Below are 23,082 nucleotides of genomic sequence, written 5' to 3'. Positions count from 1 at the left end.
GCAACAACTTGACTCACAGAAAAAGTATTTCTATCAATCATAACCAAATGGTCCAGTAAATGCTTATTACACTTGAATCGTGCTGTATGGAGAACAAAATAAAATACGATGACGGAAAAACAGTCTGTATTTCTTTGAAAATGAAATGAAGCAAGGTCTAAGGTAGAACAAACTCAATACCATACTTCAAATTTGTAGTCCTTTCTTTTCAAGAGAAAATAAGTCTTCTTGGTATGCTTTGGTCGTGACTGCCAGACAACCGGAATTGTATTTACTGTTTAAAAAAAAATGTGCTTAACTTTTGAATTTATTGTGAAAGCGATGAGAAATGAATGAGAGCTTTGTGTGGGAAAAGCACATTGCCGTGCTTTTCTAAGTTACTGCTGTGATTGGGCCGCAGTTTCAAAGTGAGTAAGTAATCAAGAAAAACGAAGAAATTACAGAACTGTGCTTGTTGTTTTTCATTTATTATGAAAGGCAGCTACAGTGCCATTACTCCTGGGACAGTTGTTAAATTTCACACATATAAAGCTTGAAATCTGCCAGATATTGTATTGCATGTCAGTTTGATAAACCATATGTATTGAGATACAAAACCAAGCTGAAAATTAACAGTTGGTTCCAAGAATGGCAAGATACTGGAAAATTTGAGCTGTGTCAGTGTCTCCGAGCGTGGGCGCCTGCTAAAGAAATGAACAATGGCATTTGAAGCACTTAGCATTTTGATAGCATTTCCCTGAGTGTTGTTTGAAGAGCATTCAGTGCGATGGCTGTCCTGGGGATGAAGGCGGCTTGCCGCCTGGTGCGCAAGGTCAAATGGGATATGGAGATGGGGACTGAGAAAATAAGTGAAGTCGCACTGCGGAATGGAGCCAAGGCTGAGGTCCTCCTGGTGTCAAAGCGGCTGAACGTGGGGGGAATTTGATGGGACCCTTCCTCAGCTGGCTAACAGCTTTATGCTAACCCCCCGCCTCCAGAGAAGCACTACTGACTGTTGCCGGGTGAGCACAGCAACAGAGATGGCTTCAGATTACATCGAATTAACTAAGTGGAGTGACATTTCCTCTGCGACCCTAAAGCTGTCACCAATGATGTCCGCTTCCTCCGGAACATGGGCCAGCCGAGAGGTGCTAAATAGAAGTGCGAGATTAGCCATCAGAGGGCCTCCCCCTCACGAAGCTAAACTATCCACAATTCCCTGTGCTTCAGCTCCACTTAGAGTCAGTGCAACCACATAAGGCTCCAACCTAAGTCCACAGCTAGCAGCACACTACAGTAACATAGACACATAACTGTGTTTACTGTCCCCACAATATTTATGGTGAGTGTAAAATAATTATGACTGCTCGTCATAGAAAGGAGCTACCGTAATGGTATGTTTACTTAACAGCCGGAGCTGACCTGGCAATTTCGACGGTGTCATTACTGCAGCACTTTGAGAGCTTGAGAGAAATATTACGGCACTATAAAACTTGCCAATATTATTCAGCCTTTCACGCCTACGTTATCATTTCAATCGATTCCTCACTCGTGAATAATCTTTTTGACAAATACGGTAAAGCACAAGGCAGGTGTGCAGGAAAGCAGCGAAATTGCAGTCCCACTGAGGCGCAGAAATATCATTTCCCTTCCTGTTGTATTAGCGCTGCGTCTGTGCAGAAAGGCTGGCGTTTTATGCCCGCAGCATGGGCTGCGCGTTGCTAGGCGCTGGTGACTGCAGTGGCGCTCTCGGCTCATTGTGTAGCCGCATCACAAGTGCTTCCGCTCGGCTCTTTTATGGATATGTCTTTTAATAGATGTTTTTAAGCAGCAAAAACTACTACGCTGAGAACTGTGGGAGGCGAGGACAAGCACAGAAAGCAGGAGTAGCGCAACTCACCCTCGCGATACAGTGTGGGTGAGGGTGTGAACTGGATTTGACGAACTTGAAATAATGTTCACCAAGCAGCCTTGCTGGAAAAATCTAAAATGTCTCCAAAACTGAAATATAGAGGCTTGACCTAACGTGTTTTCAGGTCTGTGTTTTTTTGTAACTGTGATTCTACATTATTGCTGTCTATGTCAGCATAGCATAAAAGCATTCTATAGCTTCATTGAGAGCTCTATTGAGAATGATGAAGCAGCTTTTTCTGATTCACGGCCCCTGTGTTCCCCCTCTCTCTCTCTCTCTCTCTCTCTCTCTCTTTCTCTCTTTCTCTCACTCTCTCCCTCTCTCACACTCTCCCTCTCTCTCCCTCTGTCTCTCTCTCCCTCTCTCTCCCCCCTCTCTATCTCTGTCTCCCTCTCTCCCTCTCTCTCTCTCCCTCCCTCTCTCTCTCTCTCTCTCTCCCAGGTGTATCAGTACATGCACGAGACCATCACAGTGAATGGATGTCCTGAGTATCAGGCCCGAGCTACAGCTAAGGTAGGCCCTGGGTGTGTGTGATTCTCTCAGTGAGTGTGTTTGTGTGTTCATGTGTGTGTGAGAGACAGAGAGAGAGAGAGAGAGTGAGTGCAAGTGCTTGTGTGTGTTTGTGTATGTGTGTGGGCCTGTGTGTGAGAATGCCTGTGTTTCTGCTTGCAAGTGTGTATGTGTGTGTATGTGTGTGTGTATGTTCATGCTTGTGTCTGTGTGTGTATGTGCGTGTGTGTGTATGTGTCAGAGTCTGCGCTAGCTGCTGGTTTTTCACAGGTATAAATTATGTGTGGAGGAAAAAAGTGGCAAATTTAAAGCCCTCTGGATGGACATTCTGACTGGCAGTAAACAGATAAATCTTTAAAAATATATATGTATTCGCTAGAGCAGAAGTAATGTCTTTTCTAAAATGCATTTCACTTATTTGGTCTGAAGAGCACAGCAACTTATCATCATCACACCAAATTACCCTGTAGCCCAAAGCTGCGATTCCCATCGCATCCGAACCTCAGAGACGCTGCCTGCAGGAAGAGACTTTTTCAAGGCTAATAGCAATCCCATGATGCACTACAACTTACGACACATTCAGTTTCAAATCAGCAGCTTCGAATCTGTGCCCTGGTCTATCAGCCCAAATGAAAAGGCACAGCGTAAATAAGACTGTGGCTTGCTTTCATAGCCTTCATCTTATTTCCTGCCTCTCATAAATAGGCAGTTTTTTTACGCCATCAAAACTTGATGAACTTGAGTAGGTCTAAAGATGAGCGTCAGATGATCAGCAAATGGTTGTTTTATTGTCTTGTTTTTGTACACTGCAGGCTGGAGCCAATTCGTGTGTCGGCAGCTACCCACATAGGCCTATTTGCAATGGTGAATAGTGGAAATTATGTTTATTAGCTTAATTGTTTTTTTTTTCATCTTTATTCTGTAAGAACTGATTCCACATTATTCAGAAGAAAATTATGATGGCAAATCATAACAGCTTCTTTTGTTCAGAAAAACACACACAATGAATATGCAAAGCATATGTTAATATTTATACTATATATTTTTTTCAGATAGTTTCCAAAAACCAAGTCCAAAAACGCAGGATTACGTTGTTCCGTAACATTAAACTCCTCTGCCTATCCTGCATGGTATTGGCAGAAATTTTATAATTTGTTCATCAAACTGAAATCCTTCCAACATATTGGCAAAGAAATGTAAAAAATCCTAGCGCAAACACGGGTGTGTGTGTGAGTGTGTGTGTGTGTGCATGTGTTATTACATCCACATATGTCAGACGTGGGTGTGTGCTGTTACTGTCAGTCCACATTTACCAGCATTGCCACAAGTACCGGCATATTATAATGTAATCAAAATCGCTGTCAGATCAGCTGGAGGTTTAAAATGGAGACTGTTTACCAATGTTAAATGTCATCTTTTATTGCTCTGCACTCACAAGTGCCTCTCCATCTAGATTACAGGACCGCCAGTCTTATTATTCCAATTTTCGAGTGCTGATGAATACTCACATTTAATTTGTTCTCAGAAGTGTTCATGCATCTCAAACATTGCAAAATGGCTGCTCCCTGACTGATTTCAGAGCACTCCAGCAAGACAGGGTGCGGTAAATGCTGATATTGTTCCATTTTATATGCGGACACGTCTGCTAAATACAGAATAAATTCTGCTCTCATGACTCAGTAGTTCAGGTCACTTTCAGAGAGCATCCCTGGGGAGATTAGAACACATCCCAGACCTGACAGTGGACCACGGGGAGGGGGAACGGTGGGATCCTCTTCAGAAGAAGGGTCCAATCTCAGCCACCCTTCAGTCCAGCCAGCGTGTGTTGATGTGTATGTGACAGGCGTGAGATGGTGGTTGATTAAACCTGAAATAACGTCTGGATTTTCTGGCCTGTGCTCACCTGAATGCATTTCAAAAGCAGCATCAACATCATCAGCATTGCAGTCGGTTAGCATTACTGCTTACTGTTTTCCAGTGTAGCCTACAGCTCAGGCACCTGTACATTGGTAACAGACATGGGTCAAATATGGTCATCTTGATTGGCTCTTTTTCTTCAGGCAAGATCAATCAAGCACAGAAAACTATTTGAATTCAAACCTATGAACTATTTTACCCAGGTATGAAACTTGGTAATTATGTTCAGTCATCTGAAATTAAAAGTCAGGCAAGAAGTCAACCTCATGTGGTTCTCCAAAATCAAGATCAAACGGAATTTTCTAGTGAATCTCATGGTGTCATAGGCCTGCCGTAACAGTGGGAGTGCGTCCCAATACTCCAAAAATGCATCCTCCTTTCCTCCGCCCATCTCCTCCCCCCTACGTCCGAAATAGAGGAGGAGAGGGAAGTTGGAGACATAGTTTTTTTTGGTTTTGTGATGCGCCCTGGCTATTCCAAATTTTGCAGACAAATAAAAACGAGGATTGCAAACTTTTCGGCATCTCGAAAAGTTTAAATGCGGACCAAATTAGCGAGTCGGCAGCCCGTAGCGGACGATAGAAATCCTCTTCAGCGCGTTCTCGCTGGCTTTCTCTCCGGCTTTGCCATAATGGTCTAAAGCACACAGTAGCTGCTCGAGTCGGGGCAATTAACAGAGCCCAAACAATGTGTGTTCCAGACCGTCCAACGTGGATGGCAGGTCTGCTGTTTTTGGACCGCAGTCCCCTGGGTAACCTCTCCTGCAGAACTCATTACTGAGCTGCGTTTGGATCTGCCTCATCACGCTTTCAAGTGCAGCTCAACCCCACCTCCGTCAAAGGAGCAGGAAATGAGCTGTCTCCGGCCAGCCCATTATTTTTGGTCCACAGTGCAAAAAAACGGTGTCACGGATTTGGTGGAGTTCATACTTTAAATTGGAAAGTTTGTGTAAAAGTTTGGGTCACACTTTACTTGAACCCCTCACCATACGGCTGAGATAACACTGTCATACACATGACATAACGGTATGTTTCATGACAGGTGTTACTGTCACAAAAGTTACAGATAAAAGTATGACGGTTTTATGCCATTTGACATAACCTGACATCATCTGTTATGGCATCTTGTGACAGCTTGTTATATCAGGCGTATGACAGTGTTATGTCAGCCTTATGGTGAGGCGTTCAAGTGAAGGGTTCCCATGTTTTACCCTGAGCCGCCTTCCTATTCATTGTCCTGCATAACAGTGGCATGGCATTAGTTACGCTATGACAGATAAACGATGGTATTTTCAGTTGTGAACAATAGGCCAATAGAATGCATGGTAGTGAAATACAAGGTGAAGCTTTTGGTGGCTTCCTGAGAGACTCATGTAATGATTTTCTGCTATGTTCACAGACCTTTAAGAGCAGGAAGTGCACTTAAAGGGTCCTGACAGGGAAAGTGCATGCAAGTTTCATGAAATTATTTAGTATTATGTTCATTGATGCGGTATACCGTACATTCTCTGAGCACTTTATTAGGTAGACCTGTACACCAGCTTGTATTTAACCAGGCAATTGCGTGGCAGTAAGTGAATGCATAAAAGCATGCAGACGTGATCAAGAGGTTCAGCTATTTTTCAGACCAAATGTCCGAATGGGGAAAACATTTTATGTGATCTAAGTGGCCTTGTCCGTGGAATGATTGTTGGTGCCAGACAGGGTGGTTTGAGTATTTCATAAACTGCTGATCTCCTGGGATTTTCATCCACAACAGGAGTTTGCAGAGAATGGTGCAAAAACTAAAAAACATCCAGTGAGCAGCAGTTCTGCGGGAAGAAATGCGTTTTTAATGAGAGAGGTCAGAGCAGAAGGCCTAGACTGCTCAAAGCTGACAGGAAGGCGACAGCAACGCAAATAACCACACATTACAACAGTAGTATGGAGAAGAGCATCTCTGAACACACGTGTCAAACCTCATAAGTAGATAGGCTACAGCAGCTGAATACCTATAAGTAAAAAAAGTGCTCACTGAGTGAATACAGTATAAAATAAAGGATTTCCCACTACTGAAACTGCACGGGCAGGTACTGAACTAATGCCCTGAGGTGTATTATCGTTGATGAGTAAAATGGCTGCTGATGGAATGGTGGATTGTCACATGGGGCCTGTGGCTCATGACTGCACATTAAACACATAAACATATGTGCTTTTACAACAATAGATTTCTGTAGCCATCTTCTGTGGGAGGCGGTCACAAAGGCAGTAAATTATTGTACACGAGCATACAACATGGCTGGGGGGCAAAGCATTCTGGGATAGCATGCCACAGATTTATTGGCCATTAGATCTGAAGTGCTCACGTAGACTGTAATGAACAGCGTTGATGTATGGGCTTCCATAGCATGGCTGAGTACCTCTTCTCAGCCACCCACGAGTGTTAGGCCTGGCCGTGTTAACCCTCCTATTATGTTCAGAGTTTATAACCGCTTTTATGTTTGGGGTCAAATTGGCCCCAACAGTTCAAATAAATGCTAAATGATTGCAAAATAAGAATTTTGACACTTTGTGTGTCACATTCTTATTGTCTCCCAAATTACTAGGCTTTTATCCATTTTATCCATAAATATGACAAGTCTGTGAGAAACATCTCATTTTAGAGCCTGAGGTACAGGAAGTGAAAGTTTGGCACCTGTATGGGAACTTGCCACCAGAATCATCCACAAAGAAATCTGAGATAAAAGTAAAAATTGTTGGATATTTTCTGGCATTTTATACAGTTACTGAGGGTCAAAATAAGCCCATACAACACATGCAAAGCTGGTACAGGACTTCTGGAAACAAAGCAGTATGTTTATTGCAGGTTTACTATTTAATCCAAACAAAATAGAACATTGAATAAATCATACAGTATCAAGATGAAAAAAAGGTTAACTGGTTTTTAAGAGATGTCAAACACTTAACATAATAAGAGGGTTAAATACAGTAGCAGTGGTGAACATGCACAGTATTTCAGCTCCACTGTCACTATAATAGAAAGAGAGTTACAACCATTCATATTCTTATAAATAAGATTGGTTGGATCTAGGCACACTGTTCAAGCAGCAGTGTAGCTGTCGTCTCCTTTATTGTCTGAACTGAAGAGGAGGATTGTGGGGAAAGTTTGGTTCTGCATACCAAAATCACAATGGAGTGAGAAGGGCTTCTTCAACCACACAGAGGGTTGGAACAGGGATGAAAGGATAATTCGGAAATCACTAAGCTCTGGAATGTGGCTTAGGAATATGATGATTTAAGCATGCAACTCACGACTGTGATCCCTTTACTTAGATCTGCAAGCTCTTGCTGCTTGACATTAGCAAGAGGAAGGCCAGTATCTGTAGATATTTCCATGGATCGGCTGGCTGGAGTTTCATATTATTTGTATTCTCATGGATACTGGCCTGTTCTGTTTCACATGACCAGGACAGCAGCAATGCTGTGTTTTCCACAATGCTGTGGATTTTCTAACTTTACAGGTGTCCTTTGGAGTGATTTGAGTTGACATTGATGGCAGTGATTCACTGCCCACCGCAAGACAGGAAAGGACAGCCAAGGATGTGCTACAAGGCAACTTTTTAAAAAACCATGCAGTCTTTCCTGCAACTATGAGTCTCCATTTTGTTTTGCCACTATAAAATGGATGCACACATAAACTGGAGCAACAGAGCCTGTAGTGCTTTGTCAAGCCCTTTGTTTCAGCAGAAACTAACATCTCCGCAATCTGTTTTTCTTGTTTAACAGTTTTTTCATAAAATGACACATCCCAAAATAGTTTCATATTTCATTTTGTTATGCTACATGTGAACTCAGACAGTAATTTCTGTCTTGTAGACTTTCCATGGGCTAAAATTTCAGCTAAAATTGTAGCTGTTGAACAGGTACACAAACATCCTCTAGACTCAACCCAAGCAATATTGGGGAAAGATCTTAAAAGGTTGTTAATTGAAAGATATTAAACCTCGTAAAAGTGGCTGGTGAAATATAAAGTAGTCTTAAAATAAGCTTTATGTGCATTCTGAGAACATCCAATGTGTAGTTTTGTTTATCCATATTTATTAAATTATGCCTGTGAGTGTATGAATACACTGAGGTTCATTATAAACACATTAACTCATTATAAAACCAGTATGAAATAGCTATACTAAGGTGAAACAGTCGTAATTTCCAGAAAAATACCCACGATGCCTTTCAGAGATGTTTATTTGTGACTGTTGACGGTGCAGCCACACTTCCTCTGATGAGAAACACACTTTCTTCATTTTCCACGAGAGGCCATTCTTCACCTCCGCAAAGCATGCTGGGATAGCCGCAGACACAAGGCACTTTGGAACAAGGCGTACAGAAGTGATGGAGAACCTGGCGCAAGAACCAATCAGATTAAAAATGTAATGTGCAAATTGTTGCCGATTTCAAATGTTATTACATACACCCACAAGTGACCGATTGTGGGAGGAGAGAGCGATGCCAGGTGACTTCATCAGAAGCTGTGTGGTTTCCCACTTAGTGCTAATGGCTGCCAGTGGCCTCTGAAATACCCACATTGCATTACAGTTACTTAGCTGACGCTTTTGTTTATATCCACTGGGATTTAGTTGATTAGACTAGGCAGGGGCGAATCCCCCCTAGAGCAATTTGGTGTTGAGGGCCTTGCTCAAGGGCCTAACAGCTGACTGATAATCCCCCCCCCCCCCATGAACAACACATACAATCCCCCCTGAACAACACCCACAATCCCCCCCTGAACAACACCCACAATCCCCCCTGAACAACACCCACAATCCCGCCTGAACAACACCCACAGCCCGGCCCTGAACAACACCCATAATCCCCCCTGAACAACACCCACAATCCCCCCTGAACAACACCCACAATCCCCCCCTGAACAACACCCACAATCCCCCCTGAACAACACCCACAATCCCGCCTGAACAACACCCACAGCCCGGCCCTGAACAACACCCATAATCCCCCCTGAACAACACCCACAATCCCCCCTGAACAACACCCACAGTCCGGCCCTGAACAACACCCACAATCCCCCCTGAACAACACCCACAATCCCCCCCTGAACAACACCCATGATCCCCCAGAAAAACACCCACAATCCCCCCCTGAACAACACCCACAGCCCGGCCCTGAACAACACCCACAATCCCCCCCTGAACAACACCCATAATCCCCCCTGAACTACACCCACAATCCCCCCCCTGAACAACACCAACCGCCCGCCCTGAACAGCACCCACCGCCCACCCTGAACAGCACCCACCGCCCGTCCTGAACAACACCAACAGCCCACCCTGAACAGCACCCACCGCCCGCCCTGAACAGCACCCACCGCCTGCCCTGAACAACACCAACAGCCCACCCTGAACAGCACCCACCGCCCGCCCTGAACAGCACCCACCGCCTGCCCTGAACAACACCAACAGCCCACCCTGAACAACACCAACAGCCCACCCTGAACAACACCAACAGCCCACCCTGAACAACACCAACAGCCCACCCTGAACAGCACCCACCGGCCACCCTGAACAGCACCCACCGCCCGCCCTGAACAACACCCACCGCCTGCCCTGAACAGCACCCACCGCCCGCCCTGAACAGTACCCACCACCCGCCCTGACGGTTGCATCTCTCCTGCAGGCCACGGTGGCGGCCTTCGCGGCCAGTGAGGGCCACTCCCACCCCCGGGTGGTGGAGCTGCCCAAGACCGAGGAGGGGCTGGGCTTCAACGTGATGGGCGGGCGGGAGCAGAACTCTCCAATCTACATCTCCCGCATCATCCCCGGGGGCGTGGCCGAGCGGCATGGCGGCCTGAAGAGGGGCGACCAGCTGCTGTCCGTCAACGGAGTGGTGAGTCTACTTTTTATTTTAAATTCAGGTAAAAGTTTGATTATTTCATCCTACCAAAGTAGTACATTTCTAAAATCATACAGTATCAAGATGAAAAAAAAGGTTAACTGGTTTTTAAGAGATGTCAAACACTGACATAATAGGAGGGTTAAGTATAGTAGCGGTGGTATTTCATTATAATGGAAAGAAAGTTACAACCGTATATATATGATTATACGGAGTGGCGAGTCTACTTTTATATTTTAAATAAATTAAAAGTCATTCACACCAAAAAGCACACCCTACCACTCGTACAATATAAAGACAAACTCAGACTACTCCTGGCTAAACCTTGTCAGGTTCAATAGGGTAACACCCTGAGCCCCGAATACTGCTCAAAGCCCAGTGGCCCGTTGATCGCTTAACCTGCTGGGCATGTGCAGTGACACTCAGGGGACCCTCTGGTGACCCTCACCCCTGGTCTTAGCCAAAAGGCCAAGAAGCAATCGACTGCATGGCTTAGTGTCACTGGTGGAGCTACTGCTTTAACGTCCTGAGACTGAAAAAAAGAAATCTTGAAAATATTTCACTGCAACATGTTTTTGTCATCCAACACTTGTATTATGTCATTTAAAATACTTTAGCTTTTTCTTCTCCTGGGTCTCAGGAAGTTAAGATTTTGAGCAACATACTGCTTGAGTACATGGGTCTATTAGTACATAGATACATTAGGCCTGTCCTTAGAATAGGGCGATGGGCCTCCTTAGCTCTTAGAGAGTGCACTCTAAAGTGGGCTAGCACCAACATTAGCCCCGGGCTAGCTGAACCTCCTCCAGACCAGCATTAGCACAGACTCAGGGTTAGCCTCAGAAGCACAGTGCCAGAATAGCCAGTGTGAATGCCCGGGATTAACACATGCTTGTGTGAACACAGGATATACTAGTGCTGGGTTATCCTTAGCCTGAGGCCAGCGATAACCCAGGGCTAACAACTGCGCAGTGTGGAAAGGTCTGTTGAATCTCTTCATGTTTCATCGCAGTCACTTGGCAGACGCTCTTATCCTGAGTGATGTGCTGTAGTGGAGAAGATCTCTGCTATTCTCAGAAATATAAACATCCAGTATCACTGAGAAGGCACACAGACCCATTTATAATCTGTTACTGTACTGCTAATCTAAGAAATAACTATTTTTGTTGTCACACAGGAAGGTATCACTAGACAGATATCCTATATCTACACAGCTATCACTGTGGTGTTATCCTAAAGGAAGCGTCGCCGTAGATATCACCACAGTAAATATTCAGCTTTAAAAGCAGAAATTATGTGAAGCCATCATTTTTGTTCAGAGAAGCTGTCCTTTCACAGATTACAAATGCACTCCGCGTGATCTAATACCACAGATCCATCCCTTATACGCAAAGCAAATAAATATTAAAGCAAGTAAATAATGTGAAACCAACCTGCACACCATCAAGAGTGCCGCATCGTTACTGAATTGAGACAGTGTCCTACTCAAATCATTCGCGTTTGTTGAGCAGTGTAATCTGTGGGGGTTTTCTGTAGGTCAGTTTGACACTATTTCTCAGACAAAGATGCGTTCCTCCAGACAGGAGCGCTATTAAATCTGCTAGTTATTCGACAAGCTGCAGAAATTCAGAGCAGCTCTGCCGTCAGTGTCCGATGAGCGCGCGGAATACTGATTTCACACACCGACCGTGCTCTGCCATACGTGAGCTTTGTCATTGACAGTCGAGACACGCGCTGACTCTACAGAAAAGGTCCGTAGCGCAAATGTTTTTCGAGGTATTCATGCAAGTCTCCTGTAGAAAATTGCATTAAAGTTTCGGAAAGACTTTCATATGACTTTCGTGCAATAAAAGAGACGGAGTAGGCGGTAGACAGCTTTTTTAATGACTTTGCAGAAGTTCTGCTCAGCCACTTTTAATCGCTATTGATCAAACTCAAGCGCATAGGGTCTGGGATGAATTGGGGCCGTAGAGTTTAGGAAAGCTAGACGTGCGACTTTGTAGTTTGAGGATAGCTTTTATGTTGAAGGAGGGAGTGACGTAAGGAGCCTTAATTTGTTCCCGTTTTGTGAAATGATGAAAGATGATCTTTTTCACAACTCACTGGCTGCTTTTAAAAAGTGCTCTTTGTATCCACCAGCATGCAGTCTGAATCGTACAGGTGGCTGAAGTTGTATGCTGAAAATAATTGGTTCCTTGACCCAATTTTAAAGCTTTTTCTTGACACCACACAGTGAATATCAAATGCAAATGTTACCTCGGTAGGCGGACATTTATAATTAAAACGTGTTATTCAGCTACTGAGTGTATTATTCAAATGATTGACTCAAATCAAATTTGCACTTTGAGCTGTGAGATTCACACTTGTCCATGTCTGTTTTGCTGGTGTGGTACTCAGAAATGTGAGGTCCAAGTATTTAATTAATGGGGAGTTGCGACAAAGTTTAAATTATATTTTTAAAAATGCAGTTTCTGTCAAAATAAGCATAAATGTCAGACTAAATCAGCTTTGCCTGCTAAATCCGTGCCTTTTGACCTCATTACGACGAACATTGGGCTTACAGTAATGCGTGACTGCTGTTCGTTAGCGGGTAGAGCTTGAAGAATGTTCACTCAGACAGTGACGGGTGTGACTTGAGTTTACACATGCATAATGGATGTGGGTTATTCATTATTTTCTCATTTCATGCGTTTGATTAAGGATGCAAGATGTTTGTTCAAGGAATGTAATAAATCAGAAACAATGTTACACAGCATAAATTAAATATAATAAATTAAACTGATTTAAATATAAATCATTAACACTAATTTGTTTCGCAAATTGAAGGTGACTTGCGTGCACTTTCATTATATGCTAAGTACCACTTGTTTTTACTCCAGACATAATGATGAGTGCATGAAAATATTATTTGTGAAATCAGCATAACTAATAGTGGCATCCATTTGTGAGAGAGCTGAACTAGCCTTTGTATTTATTCCTGCATTATGGCTGCTTCACCACAGTTTTCATTAGAGGGAGATGATAGATTTACATATTTTCTCACACATTCAGAATGTTTTTACAACAAGGGCTGTCATGATTCGTTGGATAACTCGAATTACTCGATAACGGTATATCCTCGATTATCATTTTTAGAATTTCATCAAAGCTTCCTTTCACTAATCTTCTGGAAGTTCATTCATCATGGTTGTATAGTTCTGAGGTCATTTCATTTCCACATGTCAAATGGCAAATTTCAGGCGTGATTGTTTCGTAAGGGTAGTTACAGCCAGAAGACCTGGGTTCAAAAAGTGTTCGTTTTGGATTCAAATGCTTTTCTGTGCTTGCCTGGTGCATTTGAGCTGGCAAGTAGGTGCAGATGGGTGGGGTTTGCACATTTGGGATCATTAAATTTTTTCCAATACACCAGGCAGGCTTAGTCAAATGCAGCGAAGTATTTGAATCCAGATGTTCAAGATGGCGAATGTTAGCTGACTTCAGCTAACGTTCAGCAACATTTTTAAAACATTCTTCTGTTCGCCAACATTAGCTAACACAAAAGGTAGTATGCAGCGAACAAACATGCAGAGAGAACAAAAACGGACAATTATTTGGTTGTTTATAATACACTTTAATCAATGTAATATTTCACACCCATTTTTGCTAAAAAGCCGTTGGTGGCAGACTAAATGGAATGTTCATTTACAGTAAAATCGTTCACCAGTAACTGACGGCTGCAAATGTAGTTCACCACGAACGCACGTTAGGTCTGACGGCCCGTGTGACAGACCTCTCCCGCCCCCCAACCTTAACTGTTGTTGTTGTCTTGTGTTATTACGCTAGGATGATACCATATATATTTGTGTGGTGCGGTATTATAAAAACTAAAAAAATATATAAATTTTGATAATGAAATAAGCCCTAGTCCTTATCTTTGTTGTTCTGTTAGCAGTTGAAATCACGCTTCCCTCTAGGGACTTTCAGTGCACTTATCCCCGGTTACGGGCATGCACTTTGCGCTTTGTCGCACGTCGCTCCGGATAAGAGCGTCTGCCGAATGCGGTTAATGTAATGAAACGTAACGTGTGCGTGCCGCTCCTCTCCAGAGCGTGGAGGGCGAGCACCACGAGAAGGCGGTGGAGCTGCTGAAGGCGGCCAAGGACAGCGTGAAGCTGGTGGTGCGCTACACGCCCAAGGTCCTGGAGGAGATGGAGGCGCGCTTCGAGAAGCTGCGGACAGCCCGGCGCAGGCACCAGCAGCAGCTCCTCATGCAGCAGCAGAGCCTGACCGTCCAGCAGAACCACACGTCGTAGGTGAGGCGCTTCATTGCCTTCAGGCCCGCGGGGAGGAACCGGGACCCTGGGCCTACGAGTGTCCAGGAATCGGACAGAAGGAACCGATCGCAGACTCAGGGAAAGCAGTGAATATGGCAGGCTTTGATGACAAAGGGCTGATTTGAAACGTAGTCAAGGAACTGGCAATAGTCGTATCCGAGCAGACCGGTACATGCAGGGCAGGCAGAGCATAATCGTGAGACGGGCGGAGTTCAAAGGCCGAGGAGGCAGACCGAACCAGCAACGGTACAGAAACAAAATCCAAACAGTCCAAAAACCAGGCAGAGATCAAAACCAGAAAAATCCAAAAACAGCGCAAACCAGAGAGAATTACAGGGGTGAAGGCAGAGTGTAGAGGAGGCTAGAACTGGGGACAGGAAAATACAGGGACAGACTCGGAATACAGGATATGACGAACTTGCAATGGGAACTGAAAAAGACAGGCTTAAATACAACACTAACAAGCCGATACTGAGAAACAGGTGAGGGTCATGATATAATGACAGGAAGGAAGTGCGTACATGGAGTGGGAGGGGGAGACACTAAATGGAGAGATGAATGAGTGATAGTGAATGAACTGACAGACTATGGTGAGCACAGAGGGTAACAAGGAACGAAAATGGGTAGCCCTGAACTAAACTGAGCGAGAGTGGGAGGGCCAGCCATTGTATGCATTTCATTAGCAAGGGCGAGTTTCAGTTACATAGTTAGACCAAGACCCAGAATTGTCTCCTTCACTAGCTAGACTGAGCCTATGCTGAGAGGGCAAAACTTGAGTTCCTTCAAACACAGGCTTCACCTGCTTGGCTTAGCTAAGCTAACATTAGTGAGGAAGACCTAGTTACCTGTGTCGGTTCAGAATAACCTGAGTGTTCTATACAAAACCACACTGGGCAGTTTCTGGAGGATAATCGAGTTCTGACTTGTTAGTGCAGAACTGATTCCAATAGTCTCTTGTATAGAGGTAACTCAAGTAAGTACTTCTCTATTTGTATTTTATTCAAGGACCAATACATTTCTTTTTTTATCATTTTTTTTATTTAATATGCAAAAGATGTATGTTAAAGATTCATAACAGAATTCCCAAATGTTCATATTATAGTGAATTCTTCTGCTTTTGAGAAAGACTCCAACATCAATGTAAGGTGGATCTTCTGGGTGCGAAAAACTTCAACAAACGTTTGGCTTGTGCAATCATGAAACGTGGGCAGGCTCTTGCCTCCCTCAACACCAAGAAATGACCTTGCATTGATTCCCATGAAACCGAGAGCCTACGCCTTCTGTTCTCACAACACATTCAAGTTAAATTTTTTATAAAAGTGCTATTAGCCATGTTGAAAGATCATGGATTCAAAAACCTAGTTGTCCGGGTCTGCCAACATCTGTCTCTGTGTTGAAGAGTGTTTATGCACTAAGGCACAAGATACATAGTTATGTAGTATGGACCTGTTCAAAGACACGTAACAACAGTGTTTGTGATTTATTTTCTTTGGGTGATCACACATATCTGATTATAATGTTCTAGAAACTGTACTTTCTAATGCTGACAATTCTAGAACCTCTTCTTGTTTGAGAGCCCTGATATATAGTTTTTAAAAACTCTTCAAACGGTCAAATCCTATATAGGGCTGTTCATGGGACAGTCTTTTTCCCACACGCAAATCGAGTTATAACCAAGCAAGCTTTTTGATATTTGATTGATCAGGTTCATGTACTTCATGAGCTCAGCAGAACGCCCAACTCAGCCTAATACCTGTACGTTCCGTATACTCATTATCCAAAACCTTCCTGACTGCACATCTCCTCAAAGCCTGAAATCTTCTAACTCCCTCAGATACCCCTCTGTAACGCCCGGGAGCTTAGTTTCTGAAGAGTCACTCCTCGGCTCAAGCTGCTTAAGACAAAATCCCCGCACAGTAGCTCCCCTGGGTGTGCGGCGGGGAGATTGGGGAACTTTACTGTGCTGCATTGTGGGACAGAAAGCTTGGTCATCCACTATCATCACACACGCTCATCCTGCCGCTCATAAAGTGGGGTTGCCAAGCAACCGCCAGTCAGGTGACATGCATTCAGGCTGGTATATATATAGCAGCTGTGTGCACTATCATAATTCCCCGGTTCCCAGAAGGCATCAAAGCCACTCTCTGGAATGGAATCCGCACAGGAGCTGAGCCACTTCTCTCTTCACTGTGTTTGTAATACCAGCTTTCTGTTACTTTCCACTGACTTATGGGCCACAGCTGAGCAGTGAAGGTGTTGAGGAGATGTTTACTAATAGGTCAAAGTTATCGAAGTAACTAGCTAGTCATGATGCTAGCAATATGGGTAGTTAGGCAGACGCTTGTGAAACGATAACACAAAGAATAACATACTGTAAATAAAGCAATGGTAACATTAGGCATTCTCTGTTTCAGGACTTCATCACTCGCATATTTATCGAGCCAGTTAGATGTTCTAGCTATATTTAAGTGTAACTGCAGATGTGGTAGATGTATTATTTTTAATAAAGGATTAAATTGATAAAGTTTTAATAAAGCAGGTGAGAAAAGTGAAACGGGTGGGATTTGGCCACAGAGCCATTGTTTGGGATACCCTGCATTAGGTGCTGTCAGTAGTAACCGACAGGCCTACATATATGTATGTGCAGAATTAGCTGTGGATGTACATTGCAATGTAAAGTCTGCACGCTAGCCTGTGCTCTCAAGTGACGGAGGACCTCCCAGCAAAGTAACAGGCCTAAGATTGTGACAGGGCATACCAAATAGGGAGAAAAAGATAGACAGAGATGTTTTTAAAGAGGACTATTGCTGTTGCTCTCAGATTTTGTCCTTTGTCCTCTCCTCTGCAGTGTATTTCAAAAGAAGAAGAAATAGAAGAGGAGGAAGAGCTCACGGCTCTCTCCGCTGGGGCCTCGCTGGACAGCACAAAGCAACACAGTGCGGTTGTGCCGCTGTTTTCTGCTGCCTTATGAAACACTGCTGCCAAAGCAATAACAGTGTAGAGAAGCCACAGTATAACTTTATCGGAGTCAATCGTAAAGAAAGTTTACAGTCGTGATGACGGGATCAAACACACACCCTTGGAGGACTCACGTTGTTGGTCTGGCAGCATGGTTTGGGAGGTAGCTTTAAACAGTGCTGCACCAGGTGTAGTCTGGGTGAACTCACCATTTGTGTATTACCTGTAGTTTTTGCAGTCGTGACATGAAAAACCTTACAATGTGTTATTCTAAAATGTGTACACTGGTGCTTTTAATGACTTGTTCAGAGGCAGAACCACACTGACCACGGTCTGTTTTAAATGTGTAACCCTTCTTTTCAAACCTCCTTCTTAGATTTTGTGATATTTATTTGTCCTCTGTTTATAAGTGACTTAATATTTTTATGGAATTAATTTTGCCATAGCTGTGTATAGTTCATTTTTAAAAGGCATATATTGATATTTGTGTTTTACATTGTGTTAATGGACATCAATTTATTTCTTTGTCAGATGTTGGGTCCTAATTTGGATAAATGTGAACTTTTTTACCTGACGTGTAGCAAGATTAAATATTTTGTATTGAATTTAGTAGGTTTAGCAATAAAAATATTTGATACAACACATTGTGTATGGTAATATAAAAAATGGGAATTAACTTTGATTAGACACTGGCGAACTGTCTTACACATACTGTGCCAAGTGGTCCACAAACTGAAACTATGGAGAAGTCCATTGTAGGTTCCCCCTCTTGAGAGTGTGTTTCAATAGAGATTCAAGTGCATACATTTGAGTTTGCTAAAAGAACCTAGGCTCCTAATTTTGCCATTGTATTGCTGTGTTATCACTTACCAAGCATAATTCAGTTTTTAAAAATCCAAATTCTAAATTGACTTAATCCTGAATGTGATTATAGAGATGATATGACAATGAATAGCATACCTGGACAACAACATACATTAATACATTAATTAGTATCTTAATAACCTGTAAGGTAAGGTAACCCTCTCATAATATTTTGTTGATTTACAATATGTCTGATTTGTAATTTATGTCAGTCTTACCTAAAGTGTAATCATATTCCATAGAGATTTATTTATTTGTAAAATACTCATAATTATGTGAAATATTGATCACAGTGCATTTACCATGCAGTATATGATTCATAAATTTTAAAAGCGTGATGTAGCATTGAACCATGGGCAACAGTTTAACACCATGTTGGGAAATGATATGTTTATGATGCTCTGATGTTTCTTTATTTACTGTACAGCAGTATAAGCATAGGCTGAATGTCTCACCTGTATCATACAGGACAGGGGATCTATGCTTTGGACACACCTCCGTTAAACGCCTGTATGATATGTATATTGCCATGCAAACTCATTGCATGTATAGTCCTTCTCATTTTGGTGTCAGAAACTGTTTTTCTGTAAAAAAGAAGAAAGAAACTATTTAAACCTGACCAAACCACAATGCATAGTTTTATATTTCAGAAAATTCCTGTTATTTTTTGGTTTGTTTGTTGGTTTTTGCATGACATCCATAGTATCAGTCCTATCTAAAAGGGAGGAATGGATTGGTTTGCAAATTTGGACTTCCTTTGGGCAGAAAGTAACAAGCCACCAAAACATTTACCATTGTAGTAAGTTGTGTGTGTATTGTTGGACACTTAGTAAATAGTGTTCACATGTAGTAAGCATATTACTTTGCTGTCTTCAGACATATTTTTCATATGATGTCTAACCGAGAGACACACACTACATATGATGCACATACACATACTACATACTACATATGATGCACCATCACTTCCCATACAAAGCTGTGAATGCCATTCTATTCTGTTCAATGATTCCCTGCCCTCTTCTGTAGACTGGGGGCTCTTGTCTGTCTAAACAAAGTGTAATGTGTCCTTAACTTTGACTAAAGTTACAAGTAAGTAAATTCATTGTAGTAACTATTTACTGTTTTTGGTTTGTTTCGTATGCAACATTGAGTTCTTTTAAATTGGCCAAACATGTAGCCTGGCAGAAATTTATGAATTAATTGATAAGTAAATTAATAAGTTAAGAACATATTACACGGCAGTTAGATTCAACAGAAGCCCTACTCAGTTTCATAGAGACTACTGCCAATTTAAGGGGTGGATATACTGTACTATACAGACAAAATGGTGATATGCAATTGTTATAAATATTATATTTGTATAAATAAATATATACCTGTGTTATTCAACAATGGCTGTTTAAATGTTGCATTGTGTCCGCCGGTGTCGGCTGTTCTTGTGCAGTCTGGGTGTTGAGATGTGGCCTGATCGTTGGCTTTTCAGGGGCCTGTTCCACAAAGCAGGATTATTGCGTTAGCTGGATAACTGAGCAAAACCCACAAAGCAGGATCACTGAGTTAGCTGGATAACTGAGTAAAATCCAGACCTGTCCAAATCTGGCACATGGACTGAAGTAAAAAGAGTTGTTCCAGGTTTTGCTTTGTGCAGCTATCCGGCTAACTCAATAACCCTGCTTTGGGGAACAGTAATCCCATTTATAAAATTATAATCCCACCTATAAAATGGGAGCTATTTCAAGTCACATGTTTTGTTTTCGCATGTGGAAATGTGCAATTTCGTGTGATTTCATGCCACATACTTTTCCAAGGGGAGAAATTTAATTCACATGTGAAAAGACGAATTCCACGTGATTTTTCTCAAGGGGGAGCAAGGCGAAAGGAGAGCTTCAGTACCCCCTTTTGTGACACCCGATTTGCTACACTCTGTGTTCACATGACAAGACGAGGATGCGTAAGAGGGAATTAATGTTCTCCGTGAGTGTCAGAGCCATATGGGAGTGTGGAAATACCAGCATCTTAGTGGAGATACAACTCTTTTAAACAAGCATAATTAATACACAGAACAAGGTACAGCTCACTCAACATGAAAAGCGGATTTGCAAAAGTTAAATAAATTGGCAGTCACCGCTTCAGACACTTCTTCATGAATAAAAGACGTTATTTATGAATAAATTCAGCGTGGTTTAACAGAAACCCCTGTTCATTAAATAAGCCACAAATAAATAAAATACCATGGTTTATTCTATGCTCGCGCTTGTCTTAAGTGCTTTCCAGTGGAGTTATTCTTTTCAAATTCCTACTTTCGAGTGGGCATTGTTACAATTCTTACGTCTCTCCCTTAGTGCCGTCTATTCAATTTCCTAATCTTTTTATTAAGCTGCCAATTCTGTCCGTGTCTGCTTTACTGCCATTACAAGACGTAAGAAGTGAAAAGCATGATCCAAACACAGCCCTTCTAGGCACATTACTCACCGTGACAGGTGCTGATAACTCCTCCAGGCAAAGCCAGTTATCCTAGCATCCATTTCTTTAACCAATGTGTCATTTTTTCCACAAACATGACACATCGATTTTAAGACCAATATTGAGTGTCAATGTCGATGTTTTTACCTGGTGAATGGTGAGCGTGTATTAGAATGTGAATGGTCTTTGGTATTAGCCTTGAAAGCTAATGTTTTTTTTAATATTACTGATATGGCTGCATTGCAGTGGACTGGGGTAGCAGTGTAGCATAATTGGCAACTAGGCTTTTAACTCTAAAGTTGTCGGCATTTCCAGGTGGGGTGTTGCTGTTGTACCCGTAAATAAGGTACATGAAGGCCCACGTGCATATTTTTTGTGTTTTGAACTTCGTCATCTTTATTATAGCTTTCAATTTGTGTTTGATACTGATTCAAGTAAGAAAAATGCTATTTTGGTAGAAGTATGTATATATTAGGGTCAAACTGCTTTTTTTCTAAGCTGTTTGAATGGAAATGTAGGCGTGCTCTACAATCTGGAAGGCAGCCCCGACATCCCTGTTCCCCTGTTCCTCGCAGGCCGAGAACCGCTGATTTTCCACCCGCCCTTTCCCTGGGAGTCAGACCTGGGAGAAAAGAAAACTAGGGCTGGGTTAACGGCTAACGGCTGTTACCAGCATTGTTTCCCCAAATTAAAGTGTCCCGATCACAAATTTCCATTCCAAGGCTATTGTCATTTTTTCCACATGAATATAAACCCAGCAGTCAGGTAAGCGGAATCTAGGGCCTCCATAATAAGGAATGCTTTTGCTCACCAGTCACTGTTAAAGGAAAGTAAACTAAGGCATGGAGAGAACAGAGATATTCCAATGGAATGTATAATATATATGATGAGGTCACACTTACCGCATATATACACTGTACATCTTGTGGAGATTGTGACCTTGAAGGACCATAAAAGGCCCCAAGGATGGCTCTGGCAGAAAATGAAACACCGAGGTCGTTGAACTGCCTGGGTTTGATATCTTACCTGACAAAATTTCACTTCTGAACCCTGGTGTCTAATTTATTGCATCACTTGAAAAACTCTGCTCTGCGCTTTTAACCTAAATAGTTTTTCTTGAGAGTCTGCCGCAGCTGTGCAGTTTCCAAGATCAACAGTGAGTGTTGGATGCGTCTCACAGTAACAAAAAGGAAAAATAGATGATCAATGTGAATTAAAATGGTAATTCAGTAAAAGTCATTATTCAGTACTATTGGGTCCAATGTGGAACAGAGTGGGGCGAAATAGAAATGAACTGGGCTCCCTGTTTACAGCAATATCATGTTTACATTTTTGCACTTTTTCTTCTAAGTATGAACAGCTGTTAGATCAATGGCCGCTTTGTGAAGGGGAAACACGGCATTGCTGGCAGTTCTCCAAACTCAACCTTCTTCCACACGGACTGCCTCAACAAAGGCTTTGCTTGCCAAGCCTGTAATGAAAGAAAGAAGCTCAACACATCCCTCCACATCTGTACACTGGAAGGATAGCATTTACCACAGGGACTGCAATGGCCCCTTATGCTAGCCACCACGCTAACTAAACCAAGCAATTCTGTAGTCTTGATTGACAAAATATGGCATTATCTGAAATGGTTTTGCTTTTAGAGCAGTCATGTCTATGGCAAGAGCAACACAATGAGCAATTCCTCAGTGACGGGTGTTTTGACAAGTTCTCGTGGCATTATTCCCTATTAAAACTGAATTGACTCATCAAATTGTCAGTTAAGTTCAGTCTATCTTTAAAGCTGCATTTGCTTGGCTCACGATGAAGCTATCGAGTCCTGCCACCTGCTCAAAGTGCAGGAGAGAGCTGGTAGAGTTTATAATGGAGTAACAGTGAAGGCCTCTGTGTCTGCTGTCTGAATGCTTCTTAAACCGCCTTATCTTAATGACGATGAGTCAGAACTTAATATACCGCCAATCTCAGGGCCGAGGTAGGTTTATTTTAAGTAAGAAAGAAAAGATGTCTGTACACTGAAGTATAAGCTCTCAAATGAGTACTGTTATTACTGCAATATTTTTGGCTGATGAAGACTGTGCTGATTTTAAAAGTCGCAGTAATACATGTACCCATTTGGGAACTTATAATGCAGAGTGCAGACATTTTTCCCTACTTACTTTTGGTTGTTTATTTTGTTCTGCACCTGAACCAAAATGGCTTGGATGTGTAGTCGAACCAATTGCAATCTAGCCTCTCTCTCTTGCTCTCTCTTGCTCTCTTTCACTCTCTCTCTCTCT

At 42.6% G+C, this 23,082-nt stretch overlaps 1 protein-coding gene across 2 annotated transcripts in view; it reads left to right on the top strand.

Annotated features, from left to right (window-relative positions):
• The window catches only part of lin7a (lin-7 homolog A (C. elegans)), a 46,077-nt gene extending 26,345 nt beyond the window's left edge, over window positions 1–19,732 (top strand). Inside the window, exons 3-6 of one of the 2 annotated variants that reach the window (XM_061250808.1) lie at window positions 2,333–2,404; window positions 9,987–10,196; window positions 14,288–14,490; window positions 17,364–19,732. In XM_061250808.1, coding sequence (XP_061106792.1) covers window positions 2,333–2,404; window positions 9,987–10,196; window positions 14,288–14,490; window positions 17,364–17,388 — 510 coding nt within the window. In that variant the 3' untranslated portion in view covers window positions 17,389–19,732. Of the gene's footprint in view, window positions 1–2,332; window positions 2,405–9,986; window positions 10,197–14,287; window positions 14,495–17,363 lie in introns of both variants that reach the window. The other variant, XM_061250809.1, reaches the window with a different exon arrangement.
• Window positions 19,733–23,082: the final 3,350 nt, after the last annotated feature.

The sequence above is a fragment of the Conger conger genome, chromosome 8 (genome assembly GCF_963514075.1).
Source record: "Conger conger chromosome 8, fConCon1.1, whole genome shotgun sequence".
In the NCBI taxonomy this organism is placed as follows: domain Eukaryota; kingdom Metazoa; phylum Chordata; class Actinopteri; order Anguilliformes; family Congridae; genus Conger; species Conger conger.
Note: the sequence above shows the minus strand (reverse complement) of the source record. Positions and strands in the feature narration are given on the sequence as shown.